Source organism: Pimephales promelas, chromosome 15 (genome assembly GCF_988280905.1).
Source record: "Pimephales promelas chromosome 15, fPimPro1.hap1.1, whole genome shotgun sequence".
Classification (NCBI taxonomy): domain Eukaryota; kingdom Metazoa; phylum Chordata; class Actinopteri; order Cypriniformes; family Leuciscidae; genus Pimephales; species Pimephales promelas.
In genome coordinates, this window is record NC_142783.1 from 20,052,986 (window position 1) to 20,078,500 (window position 25,515).

At 36.5% G+C, this 25,515-nt stretch overlaps 1 protein-coding gene across 5 annotated transcripts; it reads left to right on the plus strand.

Annotated features, from left to right (window-relative positions):
- The first annotated feature begins 1,587 nt into the window (after positions 1 to 1,587).
- On the plus strand, positions 1,588 to 23,649 carry plekha1a (pleckstrin homology domain containing, family A (phosphoinositide binding specific) member 1a). 5 transcript variants are annotated; one of them, XM_089120319.1, is made up of 13 exons: positions 1,588 to 1,732; positions 8,676 to 8,868; positions 8,955 to 9,011; positions 9,098 to 9,143; positions 12,478 to 12,575; positions 14,078 to 14,200; positions 15,061 to 15,204; positions 15,372 to 15,440; positions 15,999 to 16,063; positions 16,637 to 16,700; positions 16,943 to 17,032; positions 17,975 to 18,049; positions 22,302 to 23,649. In XM_089120319.1, exons 2-13 carry the CDS (start codon positions 8,728 to 8,730, stop codon positions 22,608 to 22,610), a joined length of 1,281 nt encoding a protein of 426 aa, XP_088976445.1. In that variant the 5' UTR covers positions 1,588 to 1,732; positions 8,676 to 8,727; the 3' UTR covers positions 22,611 to 23,649. The 5 variants fall into 5 exon arrangements, with proteins under 5 accessions (XP_088976445.1, XP_039525832.2, XP_039525810.2 ...); XM_039669898.2 differs by having other exon boundaries at positions 17,975 to 18,045; XM_039669876.2 differs by lacking the exon at positions 17,975 to 18,049.
- Positions 23,650 to 25,515: the final 1,866 nt, after the last annotated feature.

The window sequence follows — 25,515 nt, forward strand, 5'->3', positions numbered from 1 at the left end:
CCTTATTTTCAATGTTCAATGTTGACAGCTATGGTGGACGCATATCAATCGTTATCTTTATAGTTAAGGAACTACTGTATCTTTATCGTTATAGTTGTGGTGTGAACTCTCTTATTCTTTAATATGGTGAACGATTACCAAGGACGTTAACTATAAAGATAACTATAAAGATAATTCCAAAATTTTTTTGGGATTATATCTTTATAGTTATAGTTATCGTGCTTGGTGTGAACGGACCTTAGAAACAGACAGAGAATGAAATTCAGAGCGTCCATCTTTTTCTTCTGAACGAGTTTGTCTTTAAACTTTAAGACGGTACTTATAGTCAAAACCATCCTAAGGAGGATTTCCTTGACACATCAATATCCTGGAGCCTGTGCTGGGAAAAAGCTTTAAAGCGGCTTAATTGTGGAAAAGACACAGCTGGATGTGTTTTATAACACTTTGTGTAAATGTGTGGACTTATTTGTTGACACAGTTGTTTGAGATGATCATAAATTGCAATAGAGCCTAAACATTTCCACATACTTACTCTCATTACCACTCCTCGCTTGCTATGGTATTTAGATTAGGGAATGGAAATATGAAAACTTACTTATTGTATAAGAGATTTTCTTCAACAAACCTGAGACCAGTCCACCTTATTAGGTACTTTGATAGTACTGGGTTGGACCCCCTTTTTGCCTTCAAAACTGCCTTAATTCTTCATATCATATTCAAATGGTGCTGGAAAGATTTTGGTCCATCACTGAAAAATGGCCATCTTTTACCATCTTTTATTAAATTATGAGCGAGAATTAATCCATGGCCCCATACCCAAAGCCAGTCAGGTAGAACAACATTTCAAAATTCTGAAGGACACATAAACGTTTATGCATCTATGCAAAAGACAAGAACATAAATGTAAAAGCGTGGAAAAGACACAGCTGACTGTGTTGTAAAATAAAGGCTCCTGTTAATTGACACATGCAAATTTGCAAATGATGAGGCCAAAATGACACAGCTGCCCTTCCCAGTGTGCACAACAGCATGTTTTCTACATTTTTTTTGTGTTTCATTCAAAATATTCATGTATAGAGTGCAAGAATGTCCAAACAGATTACAAATATTTTAATTTATTAATCATATATATACAGTTTTCAGTTGTAAATGACAAATGACAAATTCTATAAATTAACGTTCAGAATACTTATGCTTATAGTGTTCATAATCTGTCTCCAGCGAATTAATGTTTACCAGTAATTCCTGTTTTTACCTTTAATGCCAAGGCCCTGTTAGCTTGCAAGCACCTGCAAAAATGTATCCAAAATTTTTTTTATACATATAACCTTTTTTCAGGTTTAAAGCCTGTTTTGTCCCATGTTCCATGCAGCACTCACATAACTAGATTAAGCTACATAATTTCAATGCTGAGGACATTTAAAGCCATAATTAAACATCAAAATAAATAGTGTTTTATTCCGGTTTTTCTTACAGTCATTTTGTACCAATGAAATTATTTCAAAGTCAGGAACTTGACAAAAAAGAGAGAGAGAGAGAGAGAGAGAGAGAGAGAGAGAGAGAGAGAGAGAGAGAGAGGGAGAGAGAGAGAGAGCAGACACGTGGTTTTAACCTGACGCAGTGACGTATACAGCCACTTCCGCTCCTGCAGGAAAAACACTCGTGAAGTTTGTGAAGGGGGACACGAGCTGGAGATGGGCTGAACCGAATCACTTCAGCGATAATAAACCGAGTGAGTAGTTTGAGAAATCAGCCTTTTTTGCAAATCTGTCTCTATATGGGTGTGTTTATGGATATGGGTTGTGTTAAAATGTAAACACGGATCCTGCTGTTGGTTAATGGCAGGATTAAATGGAGACAGGGCGAGGTTGGGCTTTTCCGCGCTGTTGCTAACTGACAAACGTGGATTTTACCCTTGTAATAGAATTACAATGTTTATCTAAATAAAGTTAATATACCAAGAGCATCATATAGAGTTCATAACTGTGTGCACGCTTCCATCGCCACAATAACGATATGAGATCATAAACGTAAATCAAGGACACATTTGGTCTCGTAATGTTGTGTGTGAGTTGCGTTCTGTCTTATCTGTCTGATTGTGCTTTTTGTGACTTATCTCATTTAAAATGTATGTTTACGTTCATTTTAACATTTTAATGATGGCAGTTTATGTAAGTATTTGTAAAAATTAAGATATTTTTGTTATGCTTGTGTTGTCTATTTTGTAATATTGGGATACATTATAGGCTAATGTATATTTCATTGTTTGTGTCTATAGTTTCGTTTCTGTTGAATATTTAACAAAAATCCTTATCCAGTAATCACAAACAACTGAAAATATGGTATATATGAACTCAACCACTGTTGCAACTTTGATGTTGTACCGAGTTATGGTTTTGTGGTATTGTAAGCATTCTGTTTTTGACTTTCCCTTACCGCAGACCAGCCAATGGACACCTGACTTAAAATGTGTTGAAATGTTGTGTAACAGCAGGTTATTGTGTTTGAGGACATCACTTTTTGTTGGTGTTTGTAAACAGACATGATGTGTGCATCGGTCAGCAAACATTATATTGACTTTGGTTTACATATGGTGAAGAGTGAAGACATCCAACATTACTTTCCATGATCGTGCCATTTGATAGTTACAGATTATTAAACATGACTTGCAGGCAGATGTATTTGTTTGATGCACATTCATACTGTATCATGTGAGAAGCATTCTTTGATTTCAGTGTATTTTTACCACTTTACTGTAGTCTTCATTTGTTTCCATTCATTAATGTTTGGTTAGTTAACCAAATAAATAAGGGAAAGAAAGAGAGATTGTTTTTCTTGTGCATTTCCTTGAGATATGTTTACTGTACAGATGAAATATGCAGTTTGTATGTTTATGCTTAATATGGTATATAGCCTACTATATTTAAAAAATGTATATTCATAACCTGAAATAAAATTATGAATGGAAGCAAATAGAAAACTAAAATTGAACAAAACTACAAAGAAAATAAAAACTCTCCTTACAAAAAAAAAAAAAAAAATCAATTATACTTTTGCTATTTTTAGCAACTAACTAACCAAGAAACTAACCAGAATTAAATAAAGTCAGTTTCAAAACAGGATTAAAAGGATCGTTGACACATAAATTAAAATTCGGACATCAATTACTCGCCCTCATATCATTCCAATCCAAACCCATAAGATGTCTGTTCATCTTTGAAACACAAATGAAGAAATATTTACTGAAATCTTCCTTCCATCCACTTAAAGCCACACTGTGGAACTTTTGGCCACTAGTGGTGCTCGACCTGTAACTTTCACGTCTAGCGTCCCTAGAGGCCACATGCTCTGCAGCACTGTCGCAAATTAAAGTCAACAAACAGTCAACCGGTCAGCCTCCCGTGTCTTTAGATTGTGTGTGCTTGCAGTGTTTGAGGCGGGCCAGGCAGCCTTGCAGCGCTCGATTCCCTTATAGCAGTCTGCTGAGAGAGAGAGAGTAGGGTGAGTGGGGCTTATCACGTCTGTGAGTGAATGTGGGCACGGGACAGCGGGCACATTCACTGCACTGAAAACACCGTCGGCCTGAGCTGACTGTAATGTTATGTGTGTTGGTTTATTTTTACAGAAACCGTGGGACATGTGGTGTGTTTGTGGGTACTACTGAGTCGTGGGCACGTTCACTACATTTAATGTAACGTTACATTTGACATGAGTCGATTTTATTTGTGTGAGTCCTGCACTGAGACGGGCTGTGTTTTTTTGTCGAATTGAACACTGGGCTGTGGGCATTTTGTTACACTCATAACGCCATCGGCTGTGGCCGGAATACCAGAAAATACTACACTGCTTATATGAATTTATCTGGGTTACCTTGGAAATGGCATTTGTGTTCAGGCAAGCATCAGCATCGGTCGAGCACCCTTCCTCTTTTAGCTCACGTCAGCGAGCGAAGCGAACGCTGGACCAATGTTAATCCTCGTCCTGGCTTTTAATTTGAAACTCTCCCCTTTTCTTTTTTTAGTTTCCTCTGATAAAACCGTTGCCGACCTCCTTTTAGCTGTTGTTCGGCCATCACGAAAACATACAGACAGCAATCAAACGCGAGTTGAGCACTAACGTCAGAATCTGAGGAAGTTATGGGTGTGACGAATGCGGAAGTGATGTATGCCGTAAAGCTGTCGAATTTTGTAGTTCTTTTTGTGCTCGGGTTCCTACCCGAAACCCGAAGTTACAAAGTGCTAGTAAAAGCAATACAGACACCTTCAGGCTACGGCAGACGTGTCTTTCAACCTATTGTAAGTCGATGTACCATCTCAATGGGTTTTGGTAATATATTATAAACTTTGAAGTTCCAAAGTGTGGCTTTAGTTTAATGTCCATTCCATTAAAACTTTGACACTCCAAAAAGTACTAAGTAATTTGAGCGATTTAATCCAAATCATTTCTTTATGTACTTTTTGAAGTGTCAAAGTTTTGCTGGGAAAGGACTTTAAATTGAGGTACAAAGTCTTTCAGGTTTCATTAAAATCTCTTAATTTGTTGTGTTTCAAATGTAAACAAAAGTCTTTACTAAAGGTTTATTACACAAGGGTGAGTAATTCATTTTTGCATGAACTATCTCTTTAAAACAATCCAATTTGAAAATGTAAAACTCTAATAACCTTAGTGTGTATGTGCATGTCTGCATTTGCTGAAACTAGCTCGAGGGCAAGAGCTCGGTACAACCTCTCTGTCAACTTTATCTGCTTCACAACAAATATTAGCTGTGTGTGCTTGTCTTTTTTGCCTGAAGCGCTGCACAAATATACCAACATATAGTTTCTAATAATACGAGACTGAATTGCACGCAAGCACACAGTCCGGGTTAATGTTGAGTTTCGTCTACCTTATGACGTTCGTCTTTGACAGTGAAACAGCAGATTTGTTTTCTAATCAGAGATTCAAAGAAGGATATGTGCATGCAAACCAACCTAAACTTAGTGCAGTAAGTTTGATCCTGTGTGTGTGTGTGTGTCTGCTTGTGTTAAATTGCATAAACAAAATAAGATGGTAATTCTAACCATGTTAGAATTACACGTCTTAAGATCCAGAGATAAGGATTTCTGTGTCATTTTGTGTGTGTGTGTGTTAATGTGGTTGGCCTAGTCTAGAACAAAACGAATCCTGTCTAGAACGTGACCAGACCTGTCTTGAAGATTATCTGCCCAATCTAAAATCAGGAGGAAGAGAGCAAGAATGAAGGATCTGAAGCTGTGTTTGCAGACTCTGCTGCAGATAGAAGCTCAGAATATGATAACTGTGCTTTTGTTCAATCCTAAATGCTGTATAGGTCATGTTTTGCTTCATGACAGTACAGTCCTGCATACTCTAAGACTTGGAAGAACAGGGCTCCTCTAAAACCTATGAGCATTGCAGAACAGAAGGCTGATTCTGTGCTCTGGAACTCAAGGCGGGGCTGAACAGCACTTCATGCTAATTGGTCAAGTGACTCATGGTCATTGTTGCCTCTGCTGGCCGATGACACAGCAGGCCTTGTCTTCCTTCACAGCCTTTGTCTGTTTATGATTTACAATCACGCCGTTAATGCCCCTGTCCTCAGAGTAGAAGAGGAGAATTGTGGATTTATTCTTGGTTGTGCCACTCCGACACATTATGTCCCATATTCACGTGTTGACTCCGAATATTTCTGAATGTTATATAATACTGCTGCTTGCACGTTTCAAAAAAAAATTAAAAACGCTATATGTAGTAGTTATCTACTATCATTCAAAAGTCACTCTCTTATGTTCACTAAGGCTGTATTTATTTGACCAAACACAGTAATATTGTGAATTATTATTATTAATAAAAAAAATCTATTTTCAATTTTTTTTAAATGTATTTTTTTTCCTGTGATGGCAAATCAGAATTTTCAGCATTATTACTCCAGTCTTCAGTGTCACACAATCCTTCAGACATGATTTTAATGATGATTTGCTCAAGTTGGGATGCACCGATATAAAAATGTTGTCCGATACGATAATTCTTTATATTTGAAAGCCGATAACCGATATATTGGCCGATTAATCTATATCCTAATTTTTATATAATTTTTGAGAGCCTGATTACAAAAGCAAGTCTCACTCTTAAATACCATGTCCTAAGTAGACAGTTATTATGTCTCATTATAATTTTATGTAGCTTATATGACAGACTTGTGTTGCACTTAACTGTATTTTCCTTTTTTGAAGTGATTCCAATCATATTTCAAGTAATTCAAACCCATTATGGTGAACAATGTGCATCCGAAGTGTCTCAGCTGAAGGAAATAATCATTATTTATCGGTTGTAATATATTGACTAAATTTTCATATCTGGCTTATAACGGTTACATTAAAAATTAACATATCGACCGATACCAATATGGTGGTCGATATAGGCCTATCCTGCATCCCTATGCTCAAGAAACATTTCTTATTATCATCAATGTTGAAAACAGTTGTGCTGCATAATATTTTTGTGAAAAAAATATGATGCATTTTTTTCTCAGGATTCTTTGATGAACAGACAGTTTATTTGATTGAAATAGTTTTTTTTTTTTTTTTTTTTTTTTTAGAATATAAAGTTTTTTTGATCAGTTTAATGCATCATTGGTGAATAAAATGTCATACCGACCCAGAATGTGTAAAGTGAAGTTGAATAATTAACTAAGGACAAAACTAATTGTTTTAAATATATAATAATTATAATAACAATAAATAACAATTATATATATATTGATTATATTATTATTGAATGTTGCTTGGATTGCTTAGATTTTTTTTTTCATTACAATTTTCCTTTTCTTATTTGTTTAGGAGAATTTACCATAGATAGTTTTGTTTTCTTTGTTTGTTCTTCTTCCTAATAAAAAACGGTAACACTTCGATAATCCACTTTAGACATTCTAATACATAAATATAAGTAACTTTGCAAGTACATGCATTTTAGCATTTTATTTTGATGCCCCACCAGACATTCTGTTGACTATAAGTGCCTTTGCAACTACAGGTCAACTTAGTCTACTAACCCTTGCAATCCCTAACCATCTGTGGGCTGTGGCCCGATTCGAGGCTTTTCGTCCCAAAACTTTTTGTCCCAAAAAAATCCTCAATTGTGTGGTGTCATTATTATTATTTTACTACTCCTGATCGTGTCAGAGCCCACATTATCCCAAATCTTGACTGTGCTGCCTCTGTTGGCATACCCGCGATAGCCAATGAGAGCGAGCAAGCTTCACTAGCCACAAACATACCATGTGCAGTATTGAGAAAGATCATCCCTATTATTATTTTCTCCTATTTTTATACCTCTAAAACAATGCTCATGCCAGGAGACCCAGCTGACAATGTCAATTGTCATCCATTTGTTTTTCTTCTCAAGTCCCGTTTGATACTGTGAGTCTCCGTAAGATCTCTTCTCTCTCTGTAAATGATACTATGGACAGGTGTGTGGTCTTGCGATCCAGACGAATCTTCAAGTGTGTGCATTCGGAGGATTATAATGCTAAAAATCAGTTGAAACTGCCCTTTTGTCTGTGGTCTCCCAGTTTTAAAACTGTTTAAGATTTGAAAATCATCTAGTGTGTCCCAGGCCTTAGTTGACATACAGACCCCGTTTACACCTGGTATTAAAATGCGATCTGTATCCAGATAAGTTATCCGGATAATAAGTACTGATTCCATTTACACCTGGCCACATAAATGTGTTTTTGCAAAACGAATATAAATCCGATCTTCACCTCCTGCGTTATATGCAGATTTATTGGATTGCACGCCACCAAAAGCAACAGATCTGAGCGGCATTTTATTGATCATCAGCTAATTTCCAAATCAGAGACATCAATAAGAGAGAGTGGCAACAGGCCTGGTAAGATAATTTCGTTTCTTTACTTGAAGATGTGTTAACTGCGTCTGTGACTTACTTTCACTTTTATTTGCGATGTTTGCACGTTGAATAGACGCTCAGCTGCTCATCTGCGGTGATGCGTGTCACGTGTCGCATCTGACTAGGCTATAACATGACATAGCCTATATAACACGCTCTCACTCGTTTATTTTTTTAGCATTTTTGGGAGGAGTAAAATATACATATGTGGTTTCAACAACCAGATTGCGTTTACACCTAGTAAAGATCCGGACACAATGCGAGCCAGACTACCTCCAGATGTGGTCAGGCAGATCCGATCACGATCCGATCACAACGCGTTTACACCTTGCATTAACATGCGTTTTTTATTATCCGGATAACTTATCTGGATACAGATCGCATTTTAATACCAGGTGTAAACGGGGTGACAGTTGCAAATTAATGAGAGTTAGTCGACATGTACTGGTAGTTGCAGAGTAAAAAAAAAAGAAAGTCTTGTCAGTTACTATGCAGGGCAGCGCGGTGATTCAGATCCTGTGGAGAAAACTGAGACATCCGAGAAAGAAAAATAGTTTTCAGCTGAAAGAGCACAAGAAAAGAAAAATTGAGGGATCATCAAGGATAGAGGGGGGATTTTTACAACCACAAAACAGCATCAGCTCATTTACTGTTAGTCTGACTAACCCCCCCCCCCCCCCTCTCTCTCTCTCTCTCTCTCTCTCTCTCTTTCTTAAATCTTTGTATCCTATCCCATGCTCCTCCCTTTCTATCTCTGGCTCTGTCTATAGAAGTTTCTGATATCAGAGAGAAGGGGAATGAGTAGTGTGAAGAGAGGGGGACATGCCTTACGTGGACCGGCAGAACCGCATATGCGGTTTCCTGGATATCGAAGATGTGGAGAACAGTGGCAAGTTCCTGCGACGGTATTTCATCCTGGACACGCAACAGGGGAGTCTGGTCTGGTACATGGACAACCCGCAGGTAGAATCTAACTAAAGTGCAAATGCTTTCTGGTTAATGTAGTTCTGATTAGCTATCTGAGTTGATATTGTTTCTTGGTCTCATAGAACCTGCCTGTAGGTGCCAAACATGTGGGCTCCCTCAGTCTCACCTACATATCCAAAGTAAGCTCCCACCTTTTCACGTGTTCTGCTGTTTCTGCATCATTGCCTTTTGAGAAGTTACTACAAAGCCACCACTCTTGTTTTAGGTCAGTGATGCCACCAAACAGAGACCAAAGGCTGAATACTGCTTTGGTAAGACTTTTTCACGTCTACACACACTATCAGTTCACAATCATTTTGATACAAAGTTATCAGATTTCTGATTATAGTATAAATAACTGTCTTTTGGAATGTCATGATGAGTTAGCTGGGGTTTTGCTCCTTTTTTTGTTTATACATAACTAAATGTTTTTCATTTTTTGTAATTTTTTATTTGTTTTCAAATTGCTTAGAATTTGTGAAAAGCTTTCTGAGATGGAAAATAATGAAAATTTTAAAAATGGATAAATGGTTTAATATGTTTTATTTATATAACACTCACTTCATGTTATTTCGTACATATCACATAGTGTAAACAGTACTTAAAGGGATAGTAACCCCAAAGATGAAATTTATGTCATTTACTCACTCCCAAGTTGCTCCAAACCTGTATGAATTTCTTCTGCTGAGCACAAAGATATTTTTAAGAAAAGGAGTAAATTATGACAGAATTCAAGCCTCAATTGTTGACTAAAAGGTTTGTGGTTTGAATCCTGGCTGGGTGCTATATAGAAAGCTTGTAAGTTTGGTTTTAGGTCATGTTTTTGCTTTAAGCACTGCTTTTGTACTTCTGTGAATGGATTGTAATGGTATGTTGATGCAGTGAAAAGCAAAAACGTTTTTGCATTACTTCAAGTACATTTTGAGATTTTTTTTACTCTGTTCTTACAGCTTACACACACACACACACTTCTATGTTGCTTTGCATGTACAGTTACTGCACTGCACATGGTAACCTTCTGCACAACATGAGTGGAAACAGGAAATGGTGGTCTGGTCACTTGATAGATGAGTGTTAGTGAGTTGGTGTGCGTGCTTTTTGCAGGATGCTTCTGTAGAAATCTGAACTTCATTTTGATGTGTTTTTGAAATCCTGTTCATTGTTTTTTCTTCTTCAAAAATAACCACCAGTGCTTCTTGGCAAACGTTTGTTTCATTGCTTTTCATGGTTTTACCCAGATATAGGTTAAATAATAGTTCACACATTATTTACTATTTAGGAGTTATTTATTTACCCTCTTGTTAAAACCCATATAGCTTTATTTCTTCAGTGGCATGAAAAATGAGATAAAGAAAACAAAAGTAAAAACTTCACCTCTGCTCCAAAATGACAAAAATGCCTCATCAGTGAACATAACTTATTTTGGGTCAGGTGAATCAGTTCGTCCTGAACACAAAACCAGTCTGATCTGGTTTTCAGGTTCAACTCAGTTATCCATTGGAAACATTTAACAACTGGAGGTAAAGATTATTAGGGAACAATGACACTCAAACACTAGGGGTGGGCGATATGACCAAAATTGTGTTTCACGATATGACTAATTTTATTTCACGGTAACGATATAGTTATTTATATAGTTATCCTCAAAAAAAAAAAAAAAAAAAAAAAAGACAAAAAGGGCTTTGTATAATAATAAATAAACCCAAATACTTTAGAAATGAAAAGTATGTCACCACCTTGTTTTATTTTATTTTATTTGGTAACTTATTTATTTGGTAAACTATTTTTATATAAAAATATAGTAAACAAAAAACACTCATAAACTTTTAGATGAACTTCCCACAACAGATTGATATTAAATACAACTCATAGGTGCATTTCAACTTTAAATCATTTTTCAATCTCATGCATTGCTTTAGCCTACTTCATCAATCAGTTTATAATATAATTATAATATATATAATATAATTATAATATTTTTTTTTACCACATGTGCTTATTATACTGTGTTTTTTAACGGAGAAGGGTATTCCTGCACAAACGGAGACTGCACACACTTGTTTTAACGGGCTTGTTTTGCTCTTTTTGTTATATCTGGCAACCCGTCAGTTCGGAAGTGACAAGAAGAAGATCAGCAATATGAAAACCAAACCGCGGCGCAGCTACTGTTAGTGTTGACTAAGTAGTTTAAATTATACACACCTTATAACAGTGCGTCGAACACCGCACGCTCCCTCTCAGTGCATGTGCACGCGCGCGTCTTTTACATCAACAAAATGCGATCGATTAATTTGAGAGTGAAGTTGTAATCACGGATCGAATCAAAGGAAGATTTTATCAACTGGTTCAGTAGGCAATTGTTTGGAGTTAAAAAATATATAACTCGCGCTGCATATTTAGTAATTTTGCCTCAGAAACAGGATTATACATTCGTTTTAACAAGCAGGATGTTCATTCATGCTGAATGCGATTTTCATGTTTAATAAGTAACTATACATAAGAGAAGGAAAGATGCGGATAACTATACATTATTTAAGGTTATTTCTCGTAATGATATTGATATTGCCTATGAAATGTTGTTAGTAACTTCATGCTTTCCCCGTTGCTAACGTGCACTCCTCTAAACTGTAGCCTGGGTGCTGCCGCTCTGCTCAAGTTGACGACTGCTTTCCCCCCCGAACATATCACGTTAACAACAATCCTTTAGAAAATGTAATTCCTTTGTGGATCCTCTTGATCTGCTTTCTCCATGTTTCTTTGACAAATCTCAGCATCAGTCTCACGCGCGCTGCACGGGAGTTAACCACGCCCCCTTATTTGCATTTCGCGGTATACACGGAATAAAAAAATCTGTTACGCCTGACGTTTTCTATCGCGGTAACGATATATATCGTCATATCGCCCAGCCCTATCAAACACGCACATAGTAGCCTAATAATTTTCAAATTCTTATCGAAAAAATGAAAAAAATACATAAATGCCCAGAAATATTTGAAATACAGTTTTAGAAATTTAAACCAGAGGAGTTCGGAAACCGGAGTCCGGTTCTGTCCTGCGGAGTTCAGCTCCTATCCCAATTAAACACTACTAGGCATACTAGAAACTTCCAGGCAGGTTTGTTAAGGCAAGTTTAGGCTAAACTCTGTAGGACAGTGGCCCTCCAGGACCCAGACCTCTTGGACACCCCTGTTTTAACCATACGAGGATACAATGCAACTTACTTGAGTGAGAACTATTGGTGGAAGGCAGACCATTTCTGTACATCTACACATAATGAACATTGCACAATGGAGTTGTGATGCAGTGATTTCTAGCATTCAACTGACATTGCAGGAAAAAATGAGTCAAGATCTATGACATGTTGCTGTAGCTTTTTAATCTGAAATTGATTTTGCACTGCCTTATTGACTTCATGAGCTCAGTATGGTAATTCATAAAGTCTACTAGGCTCAAATAAAGGCTCTCTGTTTGCTTTTGGGATTAATGGGTATTTTAAAATACACCGACACGTTCCTTCTGATACACTGATAGTTCTCAGAATTACTCAGCAAAATTGCAATTGAATTATGGGAAATGGGGTTAAGCTGGTTCTCTGTCTGTGTGCAGTCATCAATGCAGGAATGAGAAAATACTTTCTGCAGGCTAATGATCAGCAGGATCTTGTGGAATGGGTCAACGCACTCAACAATGCAACCAAAATCACAGTGAGTATGCACATTCAAAATGCAAGTGTGAATGTACTGTATGCACGCATGTAATATCCATTGAACCCCCATACAAAAATTGACCAATGTAACTCTTTAACGACCATTTGCATTGTAACGACCATTTACAAAATTTTTCAAAAGGTTTTTGAGCTATATATATATATATATATATATATATATATATATATATTTATACACACATATATATTACATTCAAAATATTATTTATCATCATGATTAGAGTATCAAAATGAATAATCAAATTAGGCTTTTTGATATAATTTGCTGCTCTAATTGTAATGAATTTAACTTTTTATATGGTATTGCAGTGTAAATGTAGTGTAAAATAATATTTTAATTATATCAGAATAAATGAGCAGTACAAAAAAATCCTACCATGATGTTTGAATACTAATTCATACTACAGTTTAAGTTCAATATTAGGCTTTATTATTTTTTATGCAACATTTAATTTTCTCCTGTTAATTTTGGGGTGAAAAAGTTTGGTAAGGTTGTTTTTTTTATATATATATATTTTTGAAAGAATTTTCTCATGCTCACCAAGACATCCTTTTTTTTTAGGATCCTGGATTGTTTGCATTTGTTATCTAGCTATTAAACAAGCTCACATGCTAATCTGATATCCCAGACAACTGCATACAGGAACAGTTAAAGAAACAATGAAAGCATTCAATGAGTTCATTTAGTCAGTGTCAGTGGTCAACACTGCAGATTTGTTCACTGGAAGATAAATTATTGTTAGGGTTCTCTGCGAGTTTAAATATTGAAAGTAACCCAAATTACAAGTACAAGCAAATTACCATAAGCAAATACACCCGCACAAAAAAAGCAAGGTTTTTTTTTTTATTGGAGTGGCAGTCTTTTTCCCCTCTCTGAGTACATGTGCAGGCAAACTCATACAAACATACGCACAGGAAGTTGAAAGTTTCTCAAAAAAATCCCTGTCCTGTTTAAGCCGTGTGTTCCTCTTCCTGATGGCTTTTTCCTTGTGCGAGTCACTTGGCTGACTAATGGGAAGTTGTATTGTTTGAACGACCTTCACCTCGGAGTCATCGGCGATTCAGAATGCCCTCACACACATTACATGCACAAGTACACGCACGCACACACACACACACATACCCTACAATGTCTCTGTCTCTCTTCTACTCTTTTTCACTCTCCCTGTATCACTAATATATCACACTTCCACATGCAATGGCAGGAAGTGCTCTGTCTGTAGGCCAGACACTCTTGGAGCGTGGGCTGATGGATTGAAGGGCTACACAATAAGCCGTTGTTGAGTTATACTGTGAGTCTCACAATCGATGGTTAATTCATCTGTGCCTTGTTCACTTTTTTTTTTTTTTAAAGTTGCATTATGTTGCATTTTCAATCTTTTGCTGCTGCACCAATTTTTTTCTCTTAAAACCTCCTCTCAGTCTTTCCTGGTCATTACTTTCTCTCTCTTTTTGTGTCTCTCCCTTTCTCTCTCACAGGTTCCTAAGTCCTCTGATACCGTTCACTCTGAGAGTCAGAGGTTAGCTTCAAATGGCAACAAGAAACAGGTCCCATACAAGACCGAAATCATTGCAGGAGTGGCTGTCGTCACACAGACACAGGTATTAGGTGCTACTTCATGCACCTTCATGCTGCGCATCAACAGATAACCACACACTAAAAGATTTTTGATGCAAGAAACCATATCGTTAACTGATAAAATCGAATAATGAATATTGTAAATCCAGAGCTAGTATCCACACAGCTGACACGTTTAACTGTTGTAGCTTATCCACATTGTGTGCATAAACTAGACTCGGAACATATATATATATATATTAATAAAATGTATTAATTGTTAATATAATAACAACAATAATCGATCTATGTAATGTAATTTTATATAATATATATATATATATATATATATATATGTGTGTGTGTGTGTGTGTGTATATATGTATATGAAGAGTTCAGATGCAAAAGCCTCTAAGTGCCATTTGAAATTTTCTTCTAGAATGATCATTTTTATCAAGCTTGTATATTTAAGTTCAGTGATTTCACTTAAATGGCAATGGTAATTACCTATAATTGTTATTTAAGTGAAATTACTGAACTTAAATATACAAGTTTGATAAAAAATCATCATTAAAGAAGAAAATTTCAAATGGCATTTAGAGGCTTTTGCATCTGAACTCTTCATATATATATAAATAAAATATATATTAATAAAATGTATTAATTGTTAATATAATAACAACAATAATCATAATAGATCTATATAATATAATTTATATATATATATATATATATATTAATAAAGGTTAATCCATATTAACAAATTAAATGAAAACAATGACGTAGTCTCCCAGTATTTCTCAATTAAGAGAAATTTAACTTTGTCTAGTTTTTAATTTGCAGAGCTCATATATTTCTGAATGTTCATGTATGTGTTCATGTACCCCCCTTCTCCTTCATTTAGCAGGATGGAGAGCTGGCACACAGTGTTGGAGGAGAGAAGGTGGCCTTGAGGAAGGCTCAGAACAATCCGCCATATTTGCACACTAGAGCGGGGCTAGATCAGACCCTTATTAAAGCAGGATACTGTGTCAAACAAGGGGCGCTGGTAAGTCTGAGTGGCTGTTTTTAGCGTGGGTCTTTTGTAACCCTGGTGTGTGTTCGAAAATGCCCCAAAAAATATTACATTTAAAATCTCAATTGTAAAAATGTATGAAGCTTTGTGTGACTACTGGAGAGAATTAATAACATGTTAACGTTTTCATCTTATATCAGATGAAGAACTGGAAACGGAGATATTTTGTTCTGGAGCAGAACTCGATGAGTTACTTCAAGTCTGATCTGGTATGTTGTATGTTATTTTGCCACTTATGCAGTAGTGATTTGTATTGAATGCGCACCATTATCCCTCGTCAATGGAGAATTCTGACACAAAGATTCAGGTGCCCAATAACTCAGGTTGAATGGTTGCATTCACTAAATTGTCTAGATTGTACAAGCAGATTTATTTATGGAGGAAAATATGGCTTTTGTAATGCCAGATGACCTTAGACTGATATTTTATAGAAGAAACTACAGTATATGAAATGAAAGGTTAATCTCTTTTGCATTTAATTTTTTCTTTTTTTTTAAATCCGAACAAAACATAAAGCAAATACCAGCGGTCTGTCTCAACATGAACGGCTCTATACCTGTGAAATTCCCGGTGTCTGCTTGTTAGAGAGTGAGGCATTATGTAAATCATTGCTCTTGCAGTGAGAAAAAAAAGCATTTAAGATTCCTGTCCAGTCTAGGCCTGAATAAGATCCAAAGTGGACCGCACTCCATCCCAAAAGATCTGGCTCTGTGAGAATACCAACAGATCTCTCTCTCTCTCTCTCTCTCCTTTCACTTCTCTTTCAGGAGAAGGAGCCTTTAAAGATTATTCTTCTGAAGGAGGTCCATAAGGTGCAGGAGTGCAAACACGGGTACAACAAACAGAATGTCTACCAATCATATGCTTTGAATTCTTGACTGAAAATTCCTATAAATACAAATCATTCTGAACTTTTTTTTTTCAATAAGAAATTATTACATTGTGCATTCACAAATACGTTTTAAAATAAATTTCTTATGCTCACCAAGGCTGGCTTATTTGTTAAAAAATACAGTGAAATATTGCAATTCATATATATTTTCAAATGTAATTTATTCATGTGATTGCAAAGTCTCATGACCCTTCGCTGCTCAAGAAAACATTTTGTTGGTAGAATCGATGTTGAAAACTTTTGTTACTAATTTTTGGTTTTTGATGGAAACTGTAATGCATTTTTCTCAGGATTCTGTAATTAATGAAAAATTTAAACGAACAACATTTATAGCCAACAGCCATAACACCCTGTATCCCAAGACTGGTTGCCCACTGAAGCTAAGCAGGGCTGAGCCTGGTTAGTACCTGGATGGGACACCTCCTGGGAAAACTAGCTTGCTGCTGGAAAAGGCGTTAGTGAGGCCAGCAGGGGGTGCTCACCCTGTTGTCTGTGTGTGTTCTCTTCTTTCAGTGAAATAATGATGCGAGACAACCTCTTTGAAGTCGTCACAACCTCCAGGACATTCTATATCCAGGTGAGAGGTCATGTCATGCATCGACATGTGCTTCTAATGTGGCCCTGCTCCATTATTCACACTAAATCAAACTATTGAAAATAGTGGTTGAAGATATTAGTGTATTATATGTGAGTTCTTAGGCTACAATGTATCTCAGAACCATTTAGACGTCAGTTCGTGTGTATTCATTACCTTTGTAGAATTATCTCTTCTTTAGAATATGTAAAAACTTTCCATTTCTTTTAACCATTCTGCTCCAGGCTGATAGTCCAGAAGAGATGCACAGCTGGATCAAGGCTATTTCAGGAGCCATTGTGGCTCAGAGGGGCCCAGGCCGGTCCGCAGCTTCTGTATGTACACGCATGCACACACACATGCATTCAAAAGCAGGTAGTCACTCCACCTCTGTGCAAAACAGTGGAGCATGAATTCTCAGCCTCAGGAGTTTATCTGCTCACATATATCCAATCATGTGTTTTTCTTTCTCTCACATGTACACAAACAAACAAAAAGAGAAGTGAACAATAATATGACTGCAGTGGTTTGGGTTTAAGATTGGTAATAGTTCAGAAGTGTTAGCACTCTGGAATCAAGTGTGCACTCATTTAAATGTGGGCAGCAGTCTGTTTGTTTCATACGCTTTCTCCCACTCTCAATGAACCTAGTGACTCCAAAAAGTATTTGGACACTTTAGTTGCACTTAATGTATGGATGTCATTGCATTTGATGACAAATATCAAGTTAAGTAGCATTTATTTAAGATGGAAGAAGTCTATATGTAAGGGAAAACAGATTATCGAAGAAGAAGAAAATAGTTCTTGATTAGTGGTTTTTGATTAGATGTGAATGATCTGATTAGATCTGAATTCGAGTTTGCGGTCGACTGTAAGATAGAAGCTGGGTTTAAGTGGACTGAATGATTGAAGAAGTCTATACACATCAACATTTCACTAAAGATGGAGTTATGACAGTGTGATTATCATATACATGAATTAATGATTTACAATAAGATTAATTATATGGATATTTCATGCCTACTTTAAAATAATAAAAAATATATATATTGTGAGATAATTTATGTTGGTGGATTATTTTTATTTATTTATTTTTTTTTACTTCAGCTGTTTGGTTTGATATTTTGTTATATATATATATATATATATATATATATATATATATATATATATGTAAATGAAATGACATTCATATATTAAGTGTCCAAATACTTTTCGGGGCTCCTGTATCCCTCTCTCCCTTTCTTCCTCTAATGTAGCTCTGCACTGTTGTTTCAGATGCGTCAGGCCAGAAGGCATTCAAGCCCCTGTATTCAGAGATATACACCACGTGTCACTCAAGGCAGCACGTATGTGATCTCCGCCCCCTTTGACCCGCCCATTGTTTCCTCTTCCTCGCTTCGCAAACGAGTCGCTATCGCAAATACGCACAAACGTACTTACCTTTTCCATTTCGCTTTTCCAGAATAACTTCACACACAAATGCACACCTAACAGTTCAGATTCAAATAATAAACGGGTTCAACAGCTCATTAACGAGATGCATTCAGTTTTCCGCTGACCTGGTGTTTTCCCGCTAATTCTCTCATGTTTCTTCTCAACACTGTGGCTCCCTCATTTAAACTAACGGTTAATATCGATGCACTTCTCCATTTCTAATGCTTCTGCCTCTCTGCCAGCCCACTGCAGTCTTCTGCTACACACCCAAAAACGCATGTTTCACATGTTTTGATTGCTCATCTGTATATAATTATTCTTTATTGTTGTGTGTAGCATGGTTCATAAAGTTTTTGGACAAAGGTATTTTTGTTTTACCATCCTAAATGACACAAACTAGTTATTTCTGATTTAAAATAAACACAAAACTTTGCCCGTAGTCAGCCCATTTTGCTTGTGTTTAAAAAGGAATTATTGATAAAGAAGTTTAGAATAGAACTTTATCTTACCCTTTGGAGATTGATTGTACATTTAAAAAAAAGATTTTGATTATGTAATAAAGCAATGTTATTTTTCCAGCATGTTAATTGCTTTGTTGTTTACAAATTTTGCGTGCGTGCGTGCATAGTTGTCTTTGCATGGACCAGTTTGAGTTTTAGACCATTGAAGTGAGGACACTTCTTTAACAGACTTGTAGAGGGTTAAGACTTGGTAGCCATACAAACATGTTTGTGTCAGTTCTTTTGATGAGCTTACACATGATTTACTGTTTGAGAGTTGTATTTTTGTGTCTGTGTTTTAAACGTTATCCACATTTCCCAGTACTGACTTGCAGTAAGGTTTTTGTCTTGTGAGGTGAACCCTCGAGTCTCCGACATTAGTTCCTCAATCTCTGCTGTTATTAGATTAGACATGTCTGTGCTTTCTCTTATGATTGTTAGTTAAAATGTTATGGACTTTCTGGAGCAGTGATTAAGATGCTTTTTTTCCCCTTCTGTTTTCTTGCAGTTCTCAAACTAACGATACTATATTTTTTATATTTGTGTAAACAGAATGCCGTTCTAACGGTCACAATATTTGTCGTCTTTCTCTTACATTCATTCTGTCATTCAATATTCTCTCTCCACTCTTTTCTTTCATTATATTGGTGTTTGATTCTGTCTTCCATCTTCTACCTAGGGCTGGGCGATGTAGCTTAAAGGGTTAGTTCACCCAAAAATTTAAATGATATCGTTAATGACATCATTTTCATTTTTGGGTGAACTAACCCTTTAATAATAATGCTTCAGTGTTTTTTCAGGCTTAACTTGGTAATAATATCCATCTTTATTTTTGTATTTCCTCTTAAATAGTTTTTTTTAAATGATTGTTTATTTAAAATCAGAGCAATGATATTCCTGTGATGGCAAAGCTCAATTGTCAATCTTACAGCTTACTTAGAATCTTCCTGACACTAGATTTGTAGTTAAGACCGCCTAAACCGAGACCAAGACACTACCAAGACCAGAGGGTTTCGAGACTGAGACAGAGACCAACACCGAGACCAGAAGAGAAATTAAATATAATGCGGTTTTCATTACAATAACAATTATGTAATAAGTTTTGTCCCCCCTCACTATTTCCCAATGTAAGATTTTGTTTTGAATTGCCTGCCTATTTCTGCCGATAAGTTTTCAAAAGAATCCATTCTGCAACTTTTAAATACATAATTATATTTTTTAAAACAAAATTATAGGCTTAAAGAGCCCCTATCATAGCATTTGAAATGTTCCCCCTTTTTTTGTTTTAGGAGTTCCCAAAAACAGTTTAACATGCATGTAAGGATAAAAAAACACTTTATTTGTCTTATAATATGCATTTATTTTTAACTGATTTGCTCAACGACTCCCAAATGATTCGTTCGACGATTTATTTTCCCAACCACCTCCTTTGAGTGACGTGAATCTGCGGCGATTGGTCAAATGACCCAGTCAGTTGTTATTGATAAACCGTACCCAGAGACTGTCGGCAACGGAACGCCCATAACCAGGATTATAGCTCGTCAAGTGTTGAAAATTGTAAATAGTGTTTGAACAAACGTGTCAGAAAAAGTGCACTTTCCACACGGTCCCTTACTCGCGTCTCAAGAGCGAGCTTTCCTGGCGAAACTCACATTGCGGGGGCTTTTGAGGGGCAGTGCTTATTATATAGAGCGAAGTCATATTTGGCTAAGTCGTTTAGGTAATTGCAATTTTTCAATGAATTTCTGGTGAATATCAAAAACAAAACTAACTTTATCCCGCTTGGAAGCTGCGCGGAGTGTACACAACACAATATAACTATATTGTGCATGCCACAGAAAACATAACAGCAAACATTATTAATATTACTTACAGATTGTGATTCGGAGGAGGACAAACCTGATCCATATACACTGGATACTGAGCCCTCCTTCAGGAACAATCGGCTTGCGAATCCACATTAGAATTCATTTAGGTTTTTGAATTTTGAATGATTCGTCATTAAAATGATGAGAACACAAGGTTCGGGCGTTGCAAATATGAACTCTGACCACTGGTTCTTCACATGCTCGTCCCTGGACAATGGAAACAAGTGGCTGAACTGTCTTTGCAATGTAGAACACCGCGTCTTCTCGACATGATGCGATTCAGCTGAAGTATTTGACGTTCTAGAGGTCACTTTAAGTCTGCGCGCGCAGTTGTTGGGAGCGGCTAATGACCTATCTACGTCACGATGTAACAGCTAATGACTCGTTTCAAAAACAATTCATTTCATAGACTCAGAGTCGACTCTCACTTTTGAAAGACAATAACTTTATATACGGTGCACTTTCAGATATAAATCTTTGTAGGATGTTTTCATTCCCTTAGAGCTATATTCCACACTACATGAACAGTCATTTTCAAAAATCCATGATAGGTGCTCTTTAAGTGTAGGATCTGAAAGTTGGACGTTTTGTTGCTATGGTTACACACACACACACTCTGTTGGCGGTGTGCTCAAAGTCATCTGTCAGTTGTGCAGTTACCCAAAATCTCCTGAATGAAGATAAAACCCATCGTATCACTGATTTTTTTTTTCTAAATATTAATACATCAAAAGCTGCACATGATATGTTTTTTTTATTTTTTATAAGTGATCAAAGTGCTCATTGCCGCTGCGATCAGTGTTGTGGATTCGGTGTTTTCTTGTGTGGCTCGCGTATGGTTGCGGATACTCTATTCGTGTACATAATGCATACAAAAGTGTCCCTGCTTGATATACAACCTCCGATTAACATAATCAGTTGCATTATTAAACATTGTGTCGTCGTGAATTGTATTGCTAAATCGCCTGACCAATGTCGGTCTGAGACAGCGAGACCAAAGACCGTCAAGGCCGTGACAAGACCGAGACCATGTAAATGTGCTACCACCACTATTTTCAATAGTTCGATTTTTGGACTGTGGAGCACGGCCTCATTAGAAGCACCGGTCTCGAGACATACATCACTAACTGACACCAAACCTTACTTTTGACCAGAAGTACAAGTTTACTACAAAATTATATGTAAAATACTGTATTCTTGAATTTATTTTATGATAAATCTTTGATTCATGTTTTTTGAATTGGTTGAACTGATTCATGGAAATTAACAAGTCAAGCAATTCAAATGTTTTTGTTACTGAAGATTCAATTTAAAGATGCTATTAATGAATCTTTAATCATGTTCACATACATGTGGCATGTCTCTTTCAGAAACTTATCAGACAAATGAAAAGCACTTCCTCTGGGATTCTTTTTTTTATTATTATTGTCAGCTAAATATGAAATGATTATTTGATGTATCGTCCTGGCCTGCTTCTACCTCTCTCTCCTTCTCACGTTCTCTCTTATGTTGTGTTTTCCAGTGAGGGGGATATCTGGGCTCTCTGAGTACTAACACTTCTGATCTGGTGCTCTGCTGGCTCTGGTTTCTGGTACTTCTCATCTTCTACTGCTAAGCTCATCCTAAAAAACTGTTTCTCGGATGTTCTTACTCACAGCTGACACTGCTCTCAATCTTTACCGCACTGCATCAGTCTTAACGCTTTTCTGAAAAACAAAAAACAAAAACGCTTCATTCAGACCAGAACTTTAAGCATCTTTAAACATTCTCTCTCTTCCACCCCCCCCCCCCCCCATTTAGGAGCACATTGTTGGCAGCTCCTGTTTCTACCGCCAGCTCACGAGTCACGCCATCCCCTGGACGCCCAGCCCTGCCGTGTCAGCCCACCCAGAATGCCGTGGTCCCACGAGGTCTGGCTTGGGACAGCGAGCACTTCATGAGCCTGCTGCCCCTGCCCCGCCCACATGCCCGCCTGTCACTGCAAGAGACCCGCCTCTCCAAGTGACTCACGAATCGCCTTGGCGGCGACGCAGCAGCTTTGGAATGTGCGACGCTCCTTTGCCCCAACTTGATCTGGATGGTGCAGATATTCCTGTTAGTGAAGTCTGACTGTTTTACATTAAACTTTTACCTCTGACCCAGAAATATTAAGATGGGTTTGCAGAGTTTAGAGGATGGAAGGATCTTTGGATGAAAGATAACCTCGTCGTTTGGATCCAAACTAATTTGACCCGACATGTCAAATAAATTTTGAACTTTAAAAGAGCTTCAGTCATGTTCATCTTGATCAGAAACTCTACTATGATTCCAAAGAATCTCCTTACCTCCTAACCTTTGAGCTTTTACTGAAAACTGCAGAAAGAAACTCATGGAATATGGATTCAGGATACGGACTGTGTTGGAGGATGCAAAGTTTCGCACTAACTCACGGACTGGAGTTGGAAAGGCTGTTTGAGTGCTTGTGAGAAGTGATTCCTTTTTTAATATCCAAAGATCCCCCTACACTGATCATTATAGAACATACTTCATTTGTGTTTCTTTCTGTACAGTTTCCTATTTTTAAAAGATTTCTATGTGCTGTTAATGTGACTAACTGATCCTGTGGACTAAGCTGGGGTTATTTTGACTGACAGTTCATCTTTTATCCGCATATCCGTATACATATGGGTGAATTATTGTTGCTGTAACATTGTTTTTTGTCTGTTGCTCCACTAAATGACTGATCAAATCCACAGCTTAACTGAAAGCTTTGGATACAGTAAAACTGAGCAGAGTGTTGCCGTATAATCTGCCTACATCCCTGTAAGTTTCTGGCATTCTGGGTATTACTGTATATGTTTGACCAGATAAGTGAGAGTTTGTTGTTGAATCGTTCCTTTTTTTCTTTTCTTTTTTTTTTTTTTTAGCTGTTGAGATTTGTGAATGACTACTATGCGACGCTTTTCAGTGTGTTTGTTTTTACATGGATTCATTTTTGCTCTCTAAAAAAGTGCCTGCATCTTTTTCTTTTAAAGGTCCGGCGGTTTTAACCCTCAGTTGTTGTTTTTTTTTTTTTTTTTTTTGGTGTCATTTTGTGCTGTAACCATTTTAATCTTGTTTGTTTATATTATTTATTATAAGAAAAAGCAATAAACCAAGTCTAAATTTATGCTGTTGATTGAACATCAAATTTTGGCTTTCTCATACTAGAAAAATTAGAAAATTATTTGGTATATATGAAATGTTTTTGTATTGTTTTTTTTTTTTGTTTTGTTTTTTTTGCTAGACCATCAGTTACCATCAGAAATCAGAGGCTTTATTGCCCTCTGTTGGACATTTAAAGCTACTGGCGAACTGCCCAATATTTGTTTTGCTCATTGTGACTTTGAAAACACCAGCTAAATATAAATATCTTAACACATGACTTGCAAATTGTAACACTGCTTGAACACATAGGTAATTCTCCCAATATATAAAAACAGTTAGTCTTGGCTCTATAATTGGCTCTATAGTTTTTGGCTCATGGTTTTGCATGTTCTGTGTTTTACCTCACTGAGACTGTCTTAAGGATGTGATGTTACCAACTATTAGATCATGACATCAGCGGAGATAATACCTGTGAACATTTTGTCTCAATTTCACAAGGCCTTTGGGAAAGGGAGTTTTTAAAGAGCAGCAGTCCAAATAGCGGGATAAAAGGACTGTTCACCCAAAAATGTAAATTATGTCATTATTTGCTCCAATAATTAGTTCCATACAGACTCTTGTAATCTTCTCTGAAACTTTCTTCAGTGAAATATCCCTAAGTCATAATGTAAATTGACAAATGAGAAAGTGTATTGAGTTATGGAAAGTTTTTTATGACATCATGCTTTATGGTCTTTAACTCTTTGTATATGATTTTTACAGGAAAAAAAACTGTCAGAAAAACAGAAACCAAGCTACAGTTATTGACAGTGAAATTTCAGAAAAGTGTACAGATTTGATGCTGTTGTTTGTTAATGGCAGGTTGTTTAAATTAATTTGCATGAGGTACAGCTTTTTAAAACATCCCAAAAATACCAAAAGCTCTTTTGGTAGTTCCAGTGTTGTTGTTATCTAAAACTATAATATTTTTAAATAGTTCGGTTAAAAAATGAAATATAAGTATTAGATAAACTTACAATAAATCTAAGATTAGAACAATCGCCTGAAGTTTAAGTTGAAATTACTAAAACTGAAAAGAAGCGGAATAGAAGTATATAAAAAAAAGCTGTGATAAAAATAACAAAAGCACCAAATTCGGAAAATTCAAAATATTAATAAAGAGCATAAAAGAATAACACTGGGTGATTTCAGCACTTTATGTTGTAATTATTTTAGAGGCTTGTGCATCACAGTTACTATAAAACCCCTGTTAAGTGAATCAATAGATTCACACACAAAAAAAAAAGTTATCGGGATTTATAGGTAAAAATTTCACTTAAAGAATTACATTTAAAGGCAATATTTCTCTTCTTTACTGATCATCTGCAGACAAGTCTTTTCAAACTAGCACTGACCTAACATTTTTTTTTTTTTTTTTTTTTGTCATTGAAAGGATAACTAAACCATTAGTCAGACCTGTCCAACTTAAAAGGCTTGTTTGTAAAACCATAAAATCACCCACTTTGGGTTCCATTTAACCACAATAACAACCCAGCCCTAGTCCTCAGGCCTCACCCCTCACAAAAACGCTAGCACTAAAAGAGCCCAACGGTCTGGTCAGTCCCATAATTTAGAGTCGGTATTTAGTTTAATTATTATTATTATTTTTTTTTATATATATATTTTTAATGCAGCATCATACATAGACCTATCACTAACATCCGAGACATGTAGTTTGTGTGCGAACAAACTCTATGAGACGCATTATAGGCCTGTTAAATTCCTGGGCTCACTCTCATCCGTGAACGCTGTAGTCCATGTGTTACCACAAAAATGTTTATCAGGCTTAATTCAAGCGCAAGTAAATTATGGCGGGAAGCTGAATCTCAGCACGGCCACAAGTAAGTGA